At 37.9% G+C, this 19,081-nt stretch overlaps 1 protein-coding gene across 8 annotated transcripts in view; it reads left to right on the top strand.

Moving 5' to 3' along the window:
* The window catches only part of Dennd5b (DENN domain containing 5B), a 185,584-nt gene extending 166,982 nt beyond the window's left edge, over positions 1–18,602 (top strand). For all 8 annotated transcript variants that reach the window (XM_046435723.2, XM_046435724.2, XM_046435725.2 and 5 more), the window contains 6 exons: positions 1,508–1,626; positions 3,666–3,853; positions 6,608–6,690; positions 6,913–7,039; positions 9,375–9,549; positions 12,366–18,602. In XM_046435723.2, the coding sequence (XP_046291679.1) occupies positions 1,508–1,626; positions 3,666–3,853; positions 6,608–6,690; positions 6,913–7,039; positions 9,375–9,549; positions 12,366–12,549 (876 nt within the window). In that variant the 3' untranslated portion in view covers positions 12,550–18,602. The remainder of the gene's footprint in view (positions 1–1,507; positions 1,627–3,665; positions 3,854–6,607; positions 6,691–6,912; positions 7,040–9,374; positions 9,550–12,365) is intronic.
* Positions 18,603–19,081: the final 479 nt, after the last annotated feature.

Here is a 19,081-nt window from a genome sequence, read left to right as displayed (position 1 = left end):
AGCACGATGGAATCTTGTGCTGTCCTGCCTAGGATGTAAATCATTCCATTGTCCAGTATATCCATGCCACCCACATATTAGTCACTTAGTAGACATTCAAGTTATCAGATCAGCTATTGAGGTATTACAGTTGCTTACATTCATGTAACCCTTAATAATACCCCCACCACTCTCATACTAGTGATATAAGAATAGTGGTACAAAGAAGACACCAGGGCAGGAACGTTGAAGGACAGATTAACTCTGGTACTTTGTGGCAACTTTGCAGAGCATATAGGCAAAAACTTAGTAGAGATATAAGGTTTGGTACTATGGCAGTTTCAGATGCCCATTGAGAGTTTTAGAACGTATCTCTTGAGAATAAGGGAGGGCTGCCGTATGCCTTATTATTATTATTATTATTTTTTAATAAATAGCTTGAAAAAATTCTGGTAGATGAGGTTTAGGGTCAGTTCTGCCTTGGATTTTTATGTTTTGTTTGTGGTATTGGAAGTCAAAACCAAGGCCTTACTCATGCTAGGTTAGTACACTACCAATAACCTATATCCTCAGCTTCTGATTAAAAATAGGAAAATTGCTGGGCATGGTGGCTCACACCTGTAATCCCAGCAGTTCGGGAGGCTGAGACAGGAAGATCACAAGTTCAAGGCCAGCCTCAGCAATTTAGTGAGGCTCTAAGCAACTTAGCAAGACCCTGTCTCAAAATAAAAAAGGCTGGGGATGTGACTCAATGGGTAAGCACCCTTAGGTTCAATCCCATGTGCCAAAAAAAAAAAAAAAAAGAGGAAAATAGCCAAGTATGGTATAACATACCTATAATCCCACCGAGTTAAGAAGTGGAGGCAGAAGGATCAAAAATTCTGTCTCAAATAATCAAAAGGGCTGGGAATGTAACTCAATGGTAGAATACCCCTGGATTTTATCCACAGTGCTAAATAAATAAATATAAGACATATCAGTAGTCAAGGTGGGTCACTCCTATAATCCCAGCTTCTTGGGAAGCCAAAGCAGGAAGATTGTAAATTAAGGCCATATTAGGCAATAATGAGGCCCATCCCCCAAAGTAAAGAAAAATAACAGTGTCAGAGATTTTTAAAATCTAGTTGATTTGCTAAGCTCTCTGTAAGTCAATTTAAATAGCACCATTTTCCCATTTCTTAAAATTTTCTCATCCTTCAAATCACTGTCTCAATGATATTTCTGGATTGCACAAATGGAAGTAACTGTTTCTTCCTCAGAATTCTTTTAGTGCTTGTTTACATTTTTAGTCTAGCACCTTGTACAGTCCACCTCATTTGATTGTCAGTGTCTATGTCTCCTATCTCATTGTACAAGGGCTCTGAGAGCAAGGAATACTTTATGGATATTCTTGTTTAGTGTGTAGCTTAGCACATTGAACAGGGTTAAGTCTCTGCAATTTTTAGATAAAACCAAAGTGCCACTGTTAAAGGTGAGAGAGAATGAGATGGAATCAAATCCTAAATAACCTATGGTTCTGTCCCTACAGTGCCAGAACTTGGGGAAGCTCACCACTGTTCAAATTGGTCATGATAACTCAGGACTATTAGCCAAATGGCTAGTGGATTGTGTCATGGTCAGAAATGAAATTACAGGACATACATATAGGTAAGTAAATGGCCTTAAAAACTCAAAATTCTTTGCTTTGAGACTTATTTATTTATTTATTTATTTATTTATGCAATGCTAGGGATTGAACCCTGAGCCTCATACATGCCAGACGTGCACTTCACCATTGAGCTACATTCACAGCCAAAGCTCTTTAGATAAGGTTTGAGGGCTGGGGATGTGGCTCAAGGGTTAGAGCGCTCGCCCGGGCATGCGGCCCGGGTTCGATCCTCAGCACCACATACAAACAAGATGTTGTGTCCGCCAAAGACTAAAAAATAAATATTTAAAAAAAAAAAAAAGGTTTGAAATAGTTTTCTTTCTAAAGTTTTTCCCCTGCCTTCTGCATTATAATTCAATTTTTTGTTTTTTTTTTATGTAATATAAAATTATTCTTTAATAGTCCACAAGTTTTGGAAAAATTGGCATAACTAAAAAAAAAGAAGAAGAAGGAAAAAAGGAATTTTTTAAATAATTTTGATAAGGGGGCTTGGGTTGTGGCTCAGTGGTATAGAGTGCTTGCCTTGCACATGTGAACCACTGGGTTCAATCCTCAGCACCACATAAAAATAAACAAACAAAATAAAGGTATTGTGTCCATCTACAACTAAAAAAAATTTTGAAAAAATAATAATTTTGATAAGAGAAAATCATCTCTTAAATTCTACCAATTACAGAATCTTAAGAGTAAACATTCTCCTTTTTTCTCTTGTGATTTAACTCCCACATTCATTTTCAGTTTGAAAATATTCTTTCCACCTGGCATAATGGAGCATGCCCGTAATCCCAGCAACTCTAGAGGCTAAAGCAGGAGGATCCCAGGTTCTAGGCCAGCCTCAGCAACTTAGTGAGGCCTTAAATAACTTAGTGAGACCCTGTCTCAAAACAAAAAATAAAGCTGGGCCCAGTGACGCATGCCTGTAATCCCAGCGGCTAGATTCCCTTCAGTTGATGAATGGATAAAGAAAATGTGGTATAGACACAATGGAATATTATTCAGCATTAATAGAGAATAAAATCAGCCAGGCGTGGTGGCTCACACCTGTAATCTCAGCAACTTGGGAGACTGAGACAGGAGGATCATGAATTCAAAGCCAGCCTCAGCAACTATAAGGTGCTAAGCAACTCAGTGAGACCTTGTATCTAATAAAATACAAAATTGGGCTGGGGTGTAGCTCAGTGGTTGAGTGCCCCTGAGTTCAATCCCTGGTACCCACCCCACAAAAAAAGAATAAAACTATGGCATTTGCAGGTAAATTGATGGAGTTGGAGAATATAATGTTAAGTGAAGTTAGCCAATCCCAAAAAACCAAATGCCCGAATCTTTTCTCTGACATGAGGATGCTGATTCATAAGGGGGATGTGAGCGGAGCATGGAAGGAATAGATGAACTCTAGATAGGGCAGCGGGGTGGGAGAGGAAGAGTGGGTAGGAAAGGCAGTGGAATGAGATGGACATCATTACCTCAAGTACATGTATGAAGACACGAATGGTATGACTCTACGTTGTGTACAACTAGAGATATGAAAAATTGTGCTATATCTGTGTACTACGAATTGAAATGCATTCTGCTGTCATATATAACAAATTAAAATATTTAAAAAAAAAAAATACTTAACAGTAAGGGGGGTGTGGCTCAGTAGTAGTGTGCTTGCCTAACATGCCCAAAGCCCTGGATTCAGAGCCTGGGATTACAAAAAAATGAAAAATACAATACTTAACTAGAAAAATGAAGCAAATGGCAAAATATTACGTCTGTGATAAGAAATATGGATGTCTAATATACCATTTTCCACTTTACTATATTTTTGAAATTTTCATAAATAAAGGCAACCCACAGGCTTTTTTGTTTTTGCGATGCTGGGGATTAAACCCAGGGCCTCAACACATTCTAGGCAAGTGGTCTACCAATTAGGTCCATCCCCAGTTCACCCCAGAGACATTAAAATGATGAGCTTAATCCATGGTACCATTCCTAAACTCTAATTAAAACAGTTTTTAAAAATTAATGATTGAGAAGTTTTTTTCTCCCCTCTCAGATTTCCATGTGGGCGGTGGCTAGGGAAAGGCATTGATGATGGGAGCCTGGAGAGAATTCTTATTGGAGAATTGATGACATCAGCATCAGATGAGGACCTGGTAAAACAGTGTCGGACTCCACCCCAGCAGAAATCACCCACCACAGCTAGGAGACTGAGCATCACTTCCCTAACAGGAAAAACTGCCAGTAAGTAGTTTGATTTGTTTGTTTGTTTGGTACCAGGATTGAAACCAGGAGCTCTTAACTCCTGAGCCCCATCCCCAGCCCTTTTTTATATTTTATTTAGAGACAGGGTCTCACTAAGTTGCTTGGGGCCTCGCTAAATTGCTCAGGAGCACTCAACCTTTTTTTTTCCTAGTGTGCTTTACATGTTGCAGGCTTCATGTGGTGATTTCACACCAAAAAAAAAAAAAAAAAGTGGGGGATGCTGGGGTTGTGGCTAAGTTGTAGAGAGCTTGCCTAGCATGCATGAGGCACTGAGTTCAATCCCCAGCACCACATAAAAAATGAACAAATAAAATAAAGGTATTGTGTCCACTTACAACTAAAAAAATATTTTTAAAAAAAGATTGCATTAATGAATTATGGCAAAGAGAGTAGGAAAGAGGAAAATTAATTTGGGAGAAGGGACTTTAAAAAGGAGAAGAGGAATTAAGGGTGTAGCTCAGTGGTAGAGCATGTACTTAGCGAGTACAAGACCCTGGATTTAATCCCCAACTCCAAAAAATAATTGACTTATTTAATTTAATTCAAAAGTAGATTTCAGAGCTAGGAAAGTAACACAATGGTAGAATGCTTGCCTAGCATTCATAAGGCCCTCGGTTTGATCCCCAACATTGCCCAGCACTGTACCCTATCCCCCATAAAATATATGTATAAAAACTAGATTTCACTTCCATCCAAATTTATTGCAATTCTGAATTAGGCCAGTTTCATAGTTTGACTATTTTGTTTGGTTTTGTTGGTACTGGGTATTGAACCCAGGGCTGCTCTACCACTGAGCTAGGTCTCCAGCCCTTTTTATTTTTCATTTTGAGATAGGGTCTTGCTAAGTTGCTTAGGCTACCCTGGAACTTGTGATTTTTCTTCTACCTCAACCTCCCAAATTCTGGGATTACAGGTGTAAACTACCACACCTACCATTATTTCTCAATTTCACTCATATTTTCTTTGCTTGTTCAATAAGCCCAGATTTTTAAATAATTCAAGACTCAGAGATGGATGGATAGCAGGGTATTTTTTCACAAGATATGCAAGGTGATATTCAGAGAACTTGAAAGTTTTAAATCCATCAAAATACTACTGATTGCTGGGATTGTGGCTCAGCGGTAGAGTGCTGGCCTAGCACATGTGAGGCCCTGGGTTCAATCCTTAGCACCTCATAAGAATAAATAAAGATATTGTGTCCAACTACAACTAAAAAATATTTTTTTAAAAATACTACTGATTAGTGTAAGGCTGTTTTAGAATGAATAAGACAATATTTAAAAGAAAATATTCAGAGAAAGGTAAAAGTGGGGAGGGAAAAAAAAATGCTGGTTAGAAAAACTACTAGTAGCTGGAGAGATCACAGTACCAGTCTTCAATCATAAGACATTGCCAGTTCAACAATTTTTTTTTTTTTTTTTTTTTTAGTTTTGATGGACACAGTACCTTTATTTTACTTATTTATTTTTACATGGTGCTAAGGATCGAACCCAGTGCCTCATAGGTGTGAGGTAAGCACTCTGCCACTGAGCCACAATCCCAGCCCAGTTCAACAATTTTTATGCACTGGTAAAAACTTACCAGTTTAGGAAAAACCTTCTTGAATTTTACCTAAAGGACTGGGCTGTTTTTATGTTTAAAAAAAAAAAAAAATCCTGGTGCCGGGGTTGTGACTCAGTGGTAGAGCACTTGCCTAGCATGTGTGAGACACTGGATTCATCCCTGGCACCACATAAAAATAAATAAAATAAAGGTATTGTGTCCATCTACAATTAAAGAAATATTTTTTAAAAATCCTCCAGCAGTATGAACTAAGACTCTTAAACAATACAGTACACAGTGTTTTCCCTTATAGTGAAGTAAATAAATTAGATCTAATACTTAATCATTTTTCTCCTGTTACCTATTTCTGATGCTTGATGAAATCTGTTACACTTTACTTTTCTTTTAATCATTCTTAGTACAGTGGATAATGACAGTTAAAGTTCCATTTAGACAGCTCATCAACCACACAAGCTCTTTTCTCTTCTTCCTCCTTCCCTCCCTTCACCATCACCCCCTTCTCCCTCTCTCTCGGCCTAGATGAGCATCTGCTGGCTTGGAAAATGAAGTAGACACAAACTTAGTAGCCAGAAAGGGGAAGAGTCCTGAGCTTCCATTTGGGGTGCCACAGGGAACCTAGGATTTCCACTTACTTTAACACAACTGGTAAACTTCACTCCAGGTTAGCCATTCCAAGCCTCAGAAGCCTTAGCCTGGGTCCATTCAGGGGCTTAGAAGTAAGTAGACTAAGGGAGTATATGAGGATTGATGATAGGGTCCATCCACATCTTACTCCTCAGATCTGGAGACTTATTATTAGCACTGGGTAGCAGGCATCATGTTAGGTAGTTTACACCTAATATCTTGTTAGTTTTTCCAGTAAGGTGTATATATTTCTATTTTTTAGTTGAAAGAGTCAAACTCACAGAAAGTTAGACACTTGGCTTGGGTTATAAATTGCAGGGTAAGGCTGGGGTTTGCTTTAGGGATCGATTTCTTGAATTCTTTTTCATTGTGCCAAGATACCTCCCACTTGGGTAGACTGTTCAGAGGTAAGTTTCATGGAGTCCCTGGCAGAGTCAGCCTGGTCTTGTGAAGTGTTTCCTGCAGAGATGGACATGGTTGATATCACATGGTACTTGGATTTATTTTTCCTGCATGAGTATGCAACCCCTCTTCATTATTTTACAGAACCCAATGCTGGACAGATCCAAGAAGGAATTGGAGAAGCTGTGAACAATATTGTGAAACATTTTCATAAACCTGAAAAAGAGGTATTATGGGCTATATAACCTCATATAGTGGGAGTTTTAAAGCCATTTTTATATGTGATACATAAAGCAATATGTGGTACCTTAATTTTCACTTGTAAGCTTTTTAATAGCTACAAAAACATGCTTCCTATAGCCACCCTCAGCATTTCCTTGTTTCTTTAGTGGTTTTCTAAGCATAGAGGCAACAGTTTTTCTTTTAACACTATGTGTTATGCTTCATAGAGAGGAAGCCTCACGGTTTTGCTTTGTGGAGAAAATGGCCTGGTTGCAGCACTTGAACAAGTCTTCCACCATGGGTTCAAATCTGCCCGAATCTTTCACAAGAATGTCTTCATCTGGGATTTCGTAGGTAAATTAAGCAGATATATGTTATTATAATGCAATTGAAATGTTTCTTAGAAAATTCAGAGATCCAAGAATTTGAATAAAGTTTAGTAATAAAGGAGTCTATTTTTAAAAATAAATATTAAATAAGCACTGTCTTTGTTTTTCATCATTCAACAAACATTTATAGTACATACAATAATACAAACACTGTTCTAGATGCTCGAGAGATATATCAGTAAACACAACAGAAATTCCTAAGGTTGACAAATTTTTATGTTTCTGATGGGGATGAGAGAACAGAGAATATATAAAATCTTTAGGAAATACATAATTCATATGGTATACAGAAGTTGATCTTTCATTTGGGAAAAATTGAGCTGGGTCAAAGAAAGTGACTTTTGGGCTCGGACTTCAAGAAGGTAACAAACTGAGCCATATGAATATCTGGTGGAAATAACTGCCAGTACAGAGGCTCCTACTTGGAAGTGTGGCCTTTTCATGGAACTACAAGAAGACCAGAGAGAGAGAGTAGGAAATTTGTGAAGGAAGTGGGGTATTTACCTTCTAAGTCATTGGGAAAACCGTGGCCTTCATTCTGAAAGCCATTGGAAGACTTTAAGATGAAGAGTGACATCATATAATTTATAAACACACACCAATGTATGTATTTTTCTTTTCCTTTTTTTCTGACACTGGGGATTGAATCAGGGCCTCATACAGTCTAGGCACATACTGAACCACATCCCCAGACTTTTTTTGTGTGTGAGAGACAGGGTCTCACTAAATTGCCCAGGCTGAACTTAAATCTGTAGCCCTCCTGCCCCAGCCTCCCAAATAGCTGGGATTACTGGTGTGCACTACCACATCCAGCTAATTTTTTTTTTTTTTTAAGGACTTTTCTAGGGCTGGAGTTGTGGCTCAGTGGTGGAGCACTTGCCTGCATGTGTGAGGCATTGGGTTCAATTCTCACCACCACATATAAATAAATAAAATAAAGTCCATCAACAACTAAAAAAAAAAAAAAAGGAGTTCTCTAGTTCTGAGCTGTCCAGTATGATAAGCCAATAGCCATACATGGATATTTAAACTTAGATTGATTTAATTTAAATTAAATTTAAAATTTGCTTTTTTAGTTTTACTGACCATATTCCAAATACTTGGTAGCCACACATGTTTAGTGGCAACCAAATTGGGCCTTGTAGATATAGAACATTTCTATTCTTACAGAAAGTTCTGTTGGACCCACTTGAATCAAAGTGTGAAATATGATATGTCAAGAACTATGTAATGTTTTGAACAACCAACATTAAAAATTTTTTAAAAAATAATAAATAAAAAAATAAATAAAAGAATTCTCACACACAAAAAAAAAAAAAAAAAGAAAGAAAGAAAGTTCTGTTGGAATGTGCTGCTCTAGCCTGCTAACATTTGTGATCTTTCTTTTGGTATGCAGTTCCTCTAGAATTCCCAGTTTCTTTAAAGGAGCAGTTAATCATTTTGTGTTTTATAAATAAGGCCTAGATAAAGCAGTGACTGATTTCACCTAACTCAGGATTTTCAGGCCTTTAAAGAAAGGAAAATTACAAAACTAAGCCCAAGAGTGATTTTTACTTTTTTTCTTTCTGGTCCTGACTCCGATGTGTATATCAACAACTGTCTTCCTCAGGTTTACTCAGTCGGGTCTATTTCAAGGATCTTGTGCAAAGTGTTAAGCAGCCATTCCAGAACAAAAGGCACCATCTTTTTCTTTTTTTCTTTTCTTTTTTTTTTTTTTTTTGGTACTTGTAGATGGACAGCATCAGCATGCCTTTATTTTTTTTTATTTTTTATTTTTTTTTGTTTATTTTTAAGGTGCTGGGGATTGAACCCAGTGCCTACACGTGCAAGGCATTCAACCACTGAGCTACAGCCCCCACCCTAGAAGGCACCATCTTAATGATTGTTCTATCATAGACTACTGAAAGCTTCCAGTCTTACAAGATTCTATTTTTCTGTTTTGCCAATTTCTTTTCATGGAGATATTTTTATTAAAGTAAACTTTCTAAGCTTTTAGAAAATAAATTACAGTTTTGATTAGAAAATAAATTTCTGGGAAATTAGAATTATTATACATTGCTGGTAGGAATAAAAAAATGGTTTAGCCAATATGGAAAAAAAAATTTCTGGGAATATATTGTTCTACCATGAAATGTGAACTTCTGAAATTTATATTGAAACCAATGATAAGGTAATGATTTTGGCTTTGGGACTGGCTATGATACAAAGCCTTATTAGTGTTTCCAGAATAAATTAAATGATGAGTCTATAGATCAAGTATTAACTCTGTTGTGAAATGTGATTCTGCTTTGTTTCCACAGAGAAAGCGGTTACCTATTTTGAAACCCTAGACCAGATTCTGGACAATGAAGATGATGTTCTTATCCACAAATCATCCTGTAAAACATTCTGCCACTATGTAAATGCTATTAATACTGCACCCAGAAACATTGGGAAGGATGGCAAATTCCAGATTTTAGTTTGCCTTGGAACACGGTATAAAACCAGTTTTTTACTTTCCTTATGTTTGTTACATGTTGAACAGGAGTCCAGAAGGGGTTAAAACAGATCATGCCCCTCCCAAACCCTCTGTTGAGTTTCTATCATTTCAATTTCTATTATGAAACTAATTTTCTGGGTATGCTCCTATTATTTCACTACTACCACCACATGATCTCCCTATTCTGAAGGTGAGAAAATAGGAAATAAACACAGATAAGTTAGCACACTTTCCCAAAGTCACATAGCAAGAAAGGAAAGCCAGGATTCACATCCAGTCCCATGCTACAGCCCAGATTCTCAACTTTTTCTCTGTACTGGCTCCAAAGATAAGTAAATAGATAACAGATAAGTCATACATGTGTATTTATTCTGTAGACCTTATGTGATACACCACCATATTGCTATGAATATAATAATATTGTGGGATCCTTGTTATATAAATGTCATCTTTTGGGGCAGGAGAGAGGTACCGGGATTGAGCTCAGGGGTACTCAACCACTAAGCCACATTTCCAGCCCTATTTTGTATTTTATTTAGAGACATGGTCTCGCTGAGTTGCTTACCGCCTCGCTGTTGCAGAGGCTGACTTTGAACTCCAAATCCTCCTGCCTCAGCCTCTTGAGCTGCTGGGATTACAGGCATGTACTACTGTGCCTGGTTCATCTTCTCTTTAAGACTATTCCCTAGCTAGGTGTGATGGTGCATTCCTGTAATCCCAGGGACTCTGGAGGCGGAGGCAAGAGGATTACAAGTTCAAAGCCTGTCTCAGCAATTTAGCATTAAGCAACTCAGTCAGACCCTTTCTCTAATAAAATACAAAATAGAGCTGGGGATTTGGCTCAGTAATTCAGTGCCCCTGAGTTTAATCCCTGGTACCCAAAAAAAAAGGACTATTTCCACCCATTCATTTATTCATTCATCTTTGTGATACTGGGCATTGAACCAACGGGTGCTCTACTACTGACCTACAATCCCTAGCCCTTTTTTATTTTTTTATTTTTTTTTTTTTTGATAGCTTCTTTTTTTTTTTTTTTTTTTTAATTTTTTATTGTGGGTTGCCCTTTTTTATTTTTGAGAAAGAATCTCACTAAGTTACCAAGGTGGTCCTCAAACTTGCTGTCCTAGTGTCAGCCCCCTGAATTGATGGGCTTACAAATGTCAGTCACCACACCAGCTTCCTACTCCTTTGTTTTATTTTATCACATTAATGAGAATTAAACTTGGCCTTGCATGTGCTAGACGCGTGTTCTACCACTGAGCTCCACACCCAGCCCTACTGGTAGCTTTGTTTTTTGAAAATGACATATAGGGGGTGGGCATCATGGTGTGTGCCTGTAATCTCAGCAACTCCGGAAGTAGAGGCAGGAGGATCGCAAGTACCTGGCTAGCCTCAGCAATTTAGCAATATCCTTAGCAACTTAGAGAGGCTGTGTCTCAAAATTTAAGAAAATAAATAAAAAGGGCTGAGGATATTTTAAACTTATTGGTGTAATTTTTGTTTTCTCACAAACATTGAGAGCCCCAATTTGAGATTGAGAATGGCTAGTTATGGTCACGCATGTCATAGAAAGGTATGTTGAGGGTGCTGGGTGAAGATACTCTAACCGATTGCCAGTGTCAGGTATGATTGGAAACAATGGAAGATATGAGACAGTGTCATAATGAAACAGCAGTTAACATATGAAAGTTCTGTATTTGTTAATAAAACTTTAAAGTTTTTCTTGAGTATGATCTTTATCTATTTTTATCTTTGTACTGTTATGATTTATTTGATCAATGCAAACCCTCTTTGGGGTTATAAAATCTACTTACATTTTTTTACTTCAGTTTTGCTTCCCGAGGTAAGTTTGTTGTTGTTTTTTTGTTTTTAAAGAAAATCCCTACTATTTAATATAGTCTGTCAGTATATTCTAGGAGGCTTTTGCCACAGAATAGTACCCTTGTTTAAAAAAAAAAAAAAAAAGACATAGGAAATTATTTTGGTACTGGGGATTAAACCCAGGTGGGCTTTATCATTGAAATATATCCCCAGCCCTTTTTTTATTTTGAGACAGGATCTTGCTAAATTGCCCAGGCTAGACTTGAACTTACTAATTTCTTGCCTCAGTATCCCATATAGCTGGAATTACAGGCATCTGCCAATAGCCCGGCCCCCAACCTCTTTTTAAAAAGGTGGTAAATGGTGTTTGGGAATATAGTTCAGTTGGTAGAATGCTTGCCTTGCATGTACAAGGCCCTGGGTTCAATCCCCAGCACCACAAAAAAAAAAAAAAAAAAAAAAAAAAAAAGTGGTAAAAGCATGCCAGCCAAGGTGGCCCACGCATGTGGCCTAGGTGGCACACACCTGTAATCCCAATGGTTCTGGATGCTGAGGCAGGAGAATCACAAGTTCGAAGCCAGCCTTAGCAACTTGTCAAGACCCTAAGCAATTTAACAATACCCTCTCTCAAAATAAAAATATCAAAAAGGCTGAGGTTGTGGCTCAGTGGTAAAGTGTCCCTAAATTTAATCCCTGGTACCCCAAAAAAGGTGGTAAAATCAGAGAATTTCTTTAATGTGTGTAGACTTTCTGATGTACTTTTAGAATCTAGTGGATTTTCCTATTCGCTTTGTACTCTGATTACAACCTTTCTATCAGTGAATCTCCTCCACCTTCTTGGTTTTGGTTTCCTCTCTGTTGACCTCAGAGCTTGGCTGGAGATTGCACTGTTCAGCCCCACACCTTCCCAAATGAAAGCACCAATATGTCCATTGTTGTGCAGTGAGGCTCTCTCTTGGTACTAAGAAATCATTTCTGTTTGGGTCTGTAGAGATCACCTGCTGCCTCAGTGGATTCCATTGTTAGCTGAGTGTCCTGCCATCACTCGAATGTATGAGGAGAGTGCACTTCTGCGAGATCGCATGACCGTCAACTCCCTCATCCGAATTCTGCAAACAATTCAGGACTTCACCATAGTATTGGAAGGATCACTCATCAAAGGAGTGGATGTGTAAACCAACTGTCCAGAAATTCTCAGTCCAAACCTCTGAATTCTGAACCTTCTCCCAACTATGGGGACAGACTTAGACTTGTCTGACAGTAGTGAGTCACGCAGGGGTCAACCCAGTGTATGTCCCAATTTGAAGGATCTTTACTCTGCAGACAAGGCAATGCTGTATTGTAGTTCATTTGAACCTGGAATTTAGTATAAAATAGAGTATTTTCATGTGTTAGATGTGTGTAAATATGCTATCTTCTTTAAGAAATTATATTACTCTAATAAGATACTTTTCTTAGATTGAAAATTCCTGTGATTTAAAATAAGTAGTTTAAAAATGTTGGGGGTTAGGGGGAAGAGTGGTGCTAGTCAGGAAGAAGCCAGTAAACATGTAAATATGGTGCAACCCTGTTGGGCTTTTTTTTTTTCTCCTGTAGGTATCACAAAGGAACCCAGAATGCATTGTATGTGGTAGCCATCCATCCTGTGTTGATCCTTTGTATAGTGAATGTATGCCATTTTACCTACTGTGGAATAATCCTCACTTGTATTTTTTAAGTTATAAACCACTTTATGCTTATGCATTTAAATTGAGTCACTTTTCCAGCCTTTTGGGAAAAAAAAAAAATCAGTTGGCACAAGGTAAAGATATAATTCAAGCATTTTCTTTTTCCTGATACTGGGGATTGTATCCAGGGGCACATTACCTCTCTGCCATGTCCCCAACCCTTTTTATTTTTATTTTTTTGAAAGTTCTCACTAAATTGCTGAGGCTAGCCTCGAACTTTTATTCTTCCTGCCTCATCCTTCTGAGTCCCTTGGATTATACGCATGCCCCCCACCAACCCCTCCCCAGTTAATTCAAGTATTTTAACTACCAGACACTGGGAGCTTGGCTGAACTGGAAAGAAACACAGGAAGCCCTGAGAAGTGTGTTAAAATTATGGGATTATAACTTCTTTGCACTTTGGAAAGATTAGCCTAGACTAATTTCATTCTTGGCATTTTTATTCTTGTTATTTGAGGTACTTTAGGAAGATATGAATTTCAGAGTTTAGCCTCATAGTTATAAGTACTACAAACAGCAACGTGATTCTGCACTTTAATTTGTCCATGTAAACTCTGCAGTGGTCCTTTACATCTTAAGGATAACCAGCTCTGTTAGGTTCCAGCCACCCCCTCTGCATGCCCATCCCCCTTCAGGAAATGGAAGGAATGTCTAAGAAGGAGGAGGGCACTGGGTGGCTTGGAATGTTTTTGTGAAAGTATTTGTTGACCATGATAATGCAAATAACAGAACCGGAGAGAAAGAATGAACCCTTTCTGGGTGTTTCAGGGCAAGCTTTCTGTTCCTTTGTAAGAAGGGGCAATAATGTAAAACAACTGGCCCAGAGGAGCACAGATTGACAAAATGGAAATGAAACAAGAAACAAGAGGCAGCAGTTTTGAAAGACCAGACTTGTGAGTAACTTTACAATTTGATTGTTTATAAAGAAGTTAAGTAAATGTAGTGTTAGGTAGTTACCTTAAGTCTTCATCTTCTGATAGGTCGCCTAATTCTAATTAGAGAGTGGAACATTGTTAACAGGAAATTTGCCTCAGCAGACCTCCAGGTTTTATTCCCAACTGTGACTGCAAAGCCAAGCCATGGCTTCTTAGGATCCTTGTGCAACCTAAAGGTCCTGGGCTCTAGCCAACAGTGTTGTTCCCTTATTTCCTGGAGGAAGAAATTAGTGAAACAAGTGCCTCACTCCCTTTATCAAACACTGTATGCAGCTAAGAAACAGGCCCTTTTGTCATGTGACTTTATACTTAAAAAAAGGGTTGTTGAAGGCTTCACATGAAACCTATGCAAAGGGCTTAAGAAGGTGGTTCTGGGGCTGGGGTTGTGGCTCAGTGATAGAGTGCTCACCTAGCACATGCGACACCCTGGGTTCAATCCTTAGCACCAAATAAAAATAAATAAATAAAATAAAATAAAGGTATCGTGTTCAACTCCAAGTAAAAAAATATTTTTAAAAAGAAGGTGGTTCTGGTTGACCTGGGTAGAAGAGAGAATGGTTTAAACTAAACTGTATCTACAATGGTGTAGCTATCCTAGGGATATAGGAATTCTAAAGACATTCATAACCTCTTTCACCTGTCTTCTACCATAGTGATCAGAAATTATAGATGGCCCAATCCAGGGTTTCATTCTTGTTTTGGGAGGTGGGTACCAGGATTGAACTCAGGGGCACTCAACCACTGAGCCACATCCCCAGCTCTATTTTGTATTTTATTTAGAGACAGGGTCTCACTGAGTTGCTTATCACCTCCCTTTTGCTGAGGCTGGCTTTGAATTTTTGATCCTCCTGCCTCAGCCTCCTGAGCCGCTGGGATTATAGGTGTGCACCACTGTGCCCAGCACAGGGTTTCATTCTTGTTACCTTTTCCATAAGACCATGCTTCTGAAATACCAAAATATATACATACATACACACACACACACAAGTTATGAGTAAAGTTTCATCCCACTTTGTTGTGTAGTATGACTATAACAGTAAAATTACTAAAATTCAGCTTTTCAGGAAGCTGAGGCAGGGGGATGACAAGTTTGAGTCCAGCCTGGGTGGACTGTACCAAATCCCTGTCTCAAAAAATAAAAAAATAAATAAAGCATGGGGATGTAGATCAGTGATAGAGTATACCTGGGCTCAATCCCTAGTACCAAAGGAAAAAAAAGAAAACAAGAGAAGAGTAGGGGAAGAACCAATTTCAAAAACTATAAATCCTCTTGGCTAGGCGCAGTAGTCACCTCAGAGCACCTGTGCTTGTCCCTGGGGCATAGCCTTTGCTGTACACACTTGGGCCACTTGTGATCTACTCGAATGGCCCATAGCTCATTCTTTTGAATATTCTCGGAATAAATATTCTCAGAATAAATATTTCAGAATAAATTAATAATTAGAAACAGCATAAAGTCCCTGCAGTCCAAGTTTGATGAATAAAAGAATGATTCTGCTGATGGAGTCATCTAGTACAATTATAAAGAAATAAAACTCAGGTGGCTTATGACTGTCTCTGAGTTAATCCCAAAATGTTTTGAGCACACCAGTAAGCAGAATCCACTGAATAAATGTGTGACCTTTCATACTTGAGTTGTTTTTTGTTTGTTTGCTTGTTTGTTTTGTAGGAGGGATTGAACTCAGAGGTACTTTTTTTTACCACCAAGCTATATCCCCAGTCCTTTCAGTCCTTTTTATTTTTTTATTTTAAGGCAGGGTCTCACTAAATTGTTTAGGGCTGAATTAAGTTGTTGAGGCTGGCTTTAAATTTGGGATCCTCTTGCCTCAGCCTCCAGAGTTGCTGGGATTATAAGTGTACGCCACTGCACTCATTCACCCTGACTTTTGGATTGATCATATCCATTTAGAGATATCCTTTCTGCTATGTTAACTTTTTAAAAAATACTTTTAGTTGTAGATGGACATAATACCTTTATTTTTTTAGTGCCAGGGATTGAACTCAGGGGCACTCAACCACTGAGCCACATCCACAGCCCTATATTGTATTTTATTTAGAGACAGGGTCTCACTGAGTTGCTTGGCACCTCACTTTTTTGCTGAGGCTGACTTTGAACTCAAGATCCTCCTGCCTCAGCCTCCCGAGCCACTGAGGTTACAGGCGTGCGCCACAACTCTGGCTATTTTATACTTATTTTTATGTGGTGATGAGGATCAAATCCAGTGCCTCACCCGTACTAGGCAAGTGCTCTATTACTGAGCTACAACCAACCCCAGCCTTGCTATGTTAATTTTAAAATTAGTATATTGCTTTAGAATCATACTATAAAGTAAATAAAAATAAATTTTCTATTTGCTTTTTCCCCCTCCAAATAAAATTAAATGCCTGGGGCCATAATTAAGATTTTCAAATAACAGTGGCTTTGGAAGAAATTATTTAAAACTTAAATTGCCTTGGCTGGCAATGTAGCTCAGTGTTAGAGCACTTGCCCAGCAGGCTTGAGGCCATGAGTTCCATCCCCAATACAGAAAAAGAAAAAAGAAAAATGACTGACACTCAAGTATGAGGTGGTATAAAAGAGCTCTAGGTGGGAAAAGTAGGCTGCTAAGAATGAAAGCCTCCCAACCATTGCCCTCCACATATGTCCCACTGGAAGAGTGAGTTTGGTAGAAGAGACCTAAAATTTGCAAAGATTTAGCTTTCCCTCTAAAAACTTTTTAAATATTCTTTTTAGTTGTAGATTGACACAATACCTTTATTTTATTTATTTATGTGGTTCTATGGATTGAACCCAGTGCCTATCACACATGCTAGGTAAGTATTCTACCACTGAGCCATAACCACAGCCCCTCCCTCTAAAATTTCTTATAAATGTCCCACACTTTTTTTTGGTAACTGTTATTTACATTAACATGACTTTTTTCTTTTTCTTTTTTTCTATTTTTTTATAATTTTTTAAAATATTTATTTTTAGTTGTAGGTGGACACAGTACCTTTATTTTATTTCTATGTGGTGCTGAGGATTGAACCCAGTGCCTCACACATGCCAGGTGAGCACTCTACCCCTTGAACCACAACCCCAGCCCCTCTTTTTTATAATATTAATGAAGTTCTGTCACACTGTATAAATGATGTAGGGGAAAAACTGAATTGCTCATACTTCCTTTTTTGGCAACAAAGCCTTGTATGCAGGTGTAAGTGAAAAAGAGAGGTTAAGATTATATATGACAACTTATGTGTAGTATATTATTGATACCCTAAGGTGTTTTGAAACATGAGGCAATAATTGAGGACCTTAAATTCCCAGGGAAATATCTGTTAGCTTTGGGAGTATAGCTCTTCATAATGAAATATCTTCTATTAAGAATTATGGGTTTTTTTCCAATAGATTTTTCATTTAGGGAACTGTGAGTATTTTCTGTGAGGTTTACAGATATTAGTCTATCCTTTTCACAAATGTTGAGAGGACAATCTGAACCTTAGCTACTTACATTTCAGTATTAACACAACTTCATTGATTGAGAATGGGTCTTGAGTTCTCAATTTTTGTGAAGTGAATCCTATTTCCAAGTTGTCTGTGTCCTTTGAATTCCTGTAACAGATGAATTTATTCATTACCATTTAACATAAATCAGAAAGAATGACAAGCTACTGAGTTCCTTATTTCTGTTAAAATGGGATTATAAATCTGTTGAATTAAATGAATACAAGCTTTTTGAAAAGATCATTGTTGCAGTATGATCAAAAGTTCAAAGGAGGGGGCTGGGAATATAGCTCGGTTGGTAGAGTGCTTATCTCACATGCACAAGGCCCTGGGTTCAATCCCCAGCACCACACACACAAAAAAAGAGAGAGAGAGAGTCCAAGGAAAGACTGGGGTGCAACTCAGTGGTACAGTACTGTGCATGCCTAGCATGCACAAGGCCCCACATTCAATCTTACTAATAAAGAAAGAGTTCAAGGAGAACTTTACCCTCCCAAATTTATTAGAGCTAATTACCCCTTAAGGAAGACATAAAAATTGGCTTCAAAAAGGCATCACATTGAGATATTAATACCAGAGTGAAAAAAGTTCACCAAATAAAATTTTTCCTCTTAGGGTCCAACATACCTTAGGTTATGTAGAAGGAAATCATGCTTGGTCCAGTTACCTGGATGTACTTAGGTGTTAGACCCAGTCTTCATCTAAACACCAACTTTTGTTGACAGTAGAGAAGTATATTAAGGAGATTCTGTTGTCAATCAGATGAGGGAGTGGAACAACAACAAAAAAAAATCCCATGTTACACTTGAACCATGTATAAATGTACCCTGTATATTTTTTTTTAATTAGCATTTCTGTATTTAAATTATATTGTTTCCCTTTGTATTGTTAACAAAGTGTATCAGAACTGGATATTTCTTTATTTCTCATCTGGACATGATATAACACTTAAAAAAGAGTATTGTGATATTAAGCACTTTAACATATCAGGCAAACTGACATGGGTTTTTCAGATTTTGAAGTACATTTAAATATGACTTTTCATGCTTTGTTCTTTACAAATAAAACTGTGGGGTTGATAATTTGTTTTGCTTCATCATTGGAAAATCTTACTAAATGTTTCATAGGGCAAAAGACTTCAAAAATAAAAACAATCACCATTACATAGTTTAAAAAAAAAATCTGCTGGACACTTGTTTATCTAGAATGGGTGGAGGGAAAATTGAACTGAAAAAATCAAGTCTTGGGGGGAATTATATTAAGCCTTCAACTGATTGCACCCACATTGTGGAGGGTAACCTGCTTTACTTGAACTTTCAAGTCCACCTTTCCCACCCCCTAACCCCCAGTGTTAGAGATTGAACCCAGGAGTGCTTTACCAGTAACCTACATCCCTAGCCCTTTTTATTTAAATGAGACAGGTACTCACTTAAAGTGCCTAGGCTGGCTTTGAATTTGCAATCCTCCTTCTTCGGCCTCCCAAATTACTGGGATTACAGTTGTATACCACTGTGCCTGGCAAATCCACCAATTTAAATGTTTGTGTCATTCAGATAAAACC

Source organism: Marmota monax, unplaced genomic scaffold (assembly GCF_021218885.2).
Source record: "Marmota monax isolate L192 unplaced genomic scaffold, Marmota_monax_Labrador192_F-V1.1 WCK01_AAM20220418_F8-fsc00012, whole genome shotgun sequence".
Lineage (NCBI taxonomy): Eukaryota > Metazoa > Chordata > Mammalia > Rodentia > Sciuridae > Marmota > Marmota monax.
Note: the sequence above shows the minus strand (reverse complement) of the source record. Positions and strands in the feature narration are given on the sequence as shown.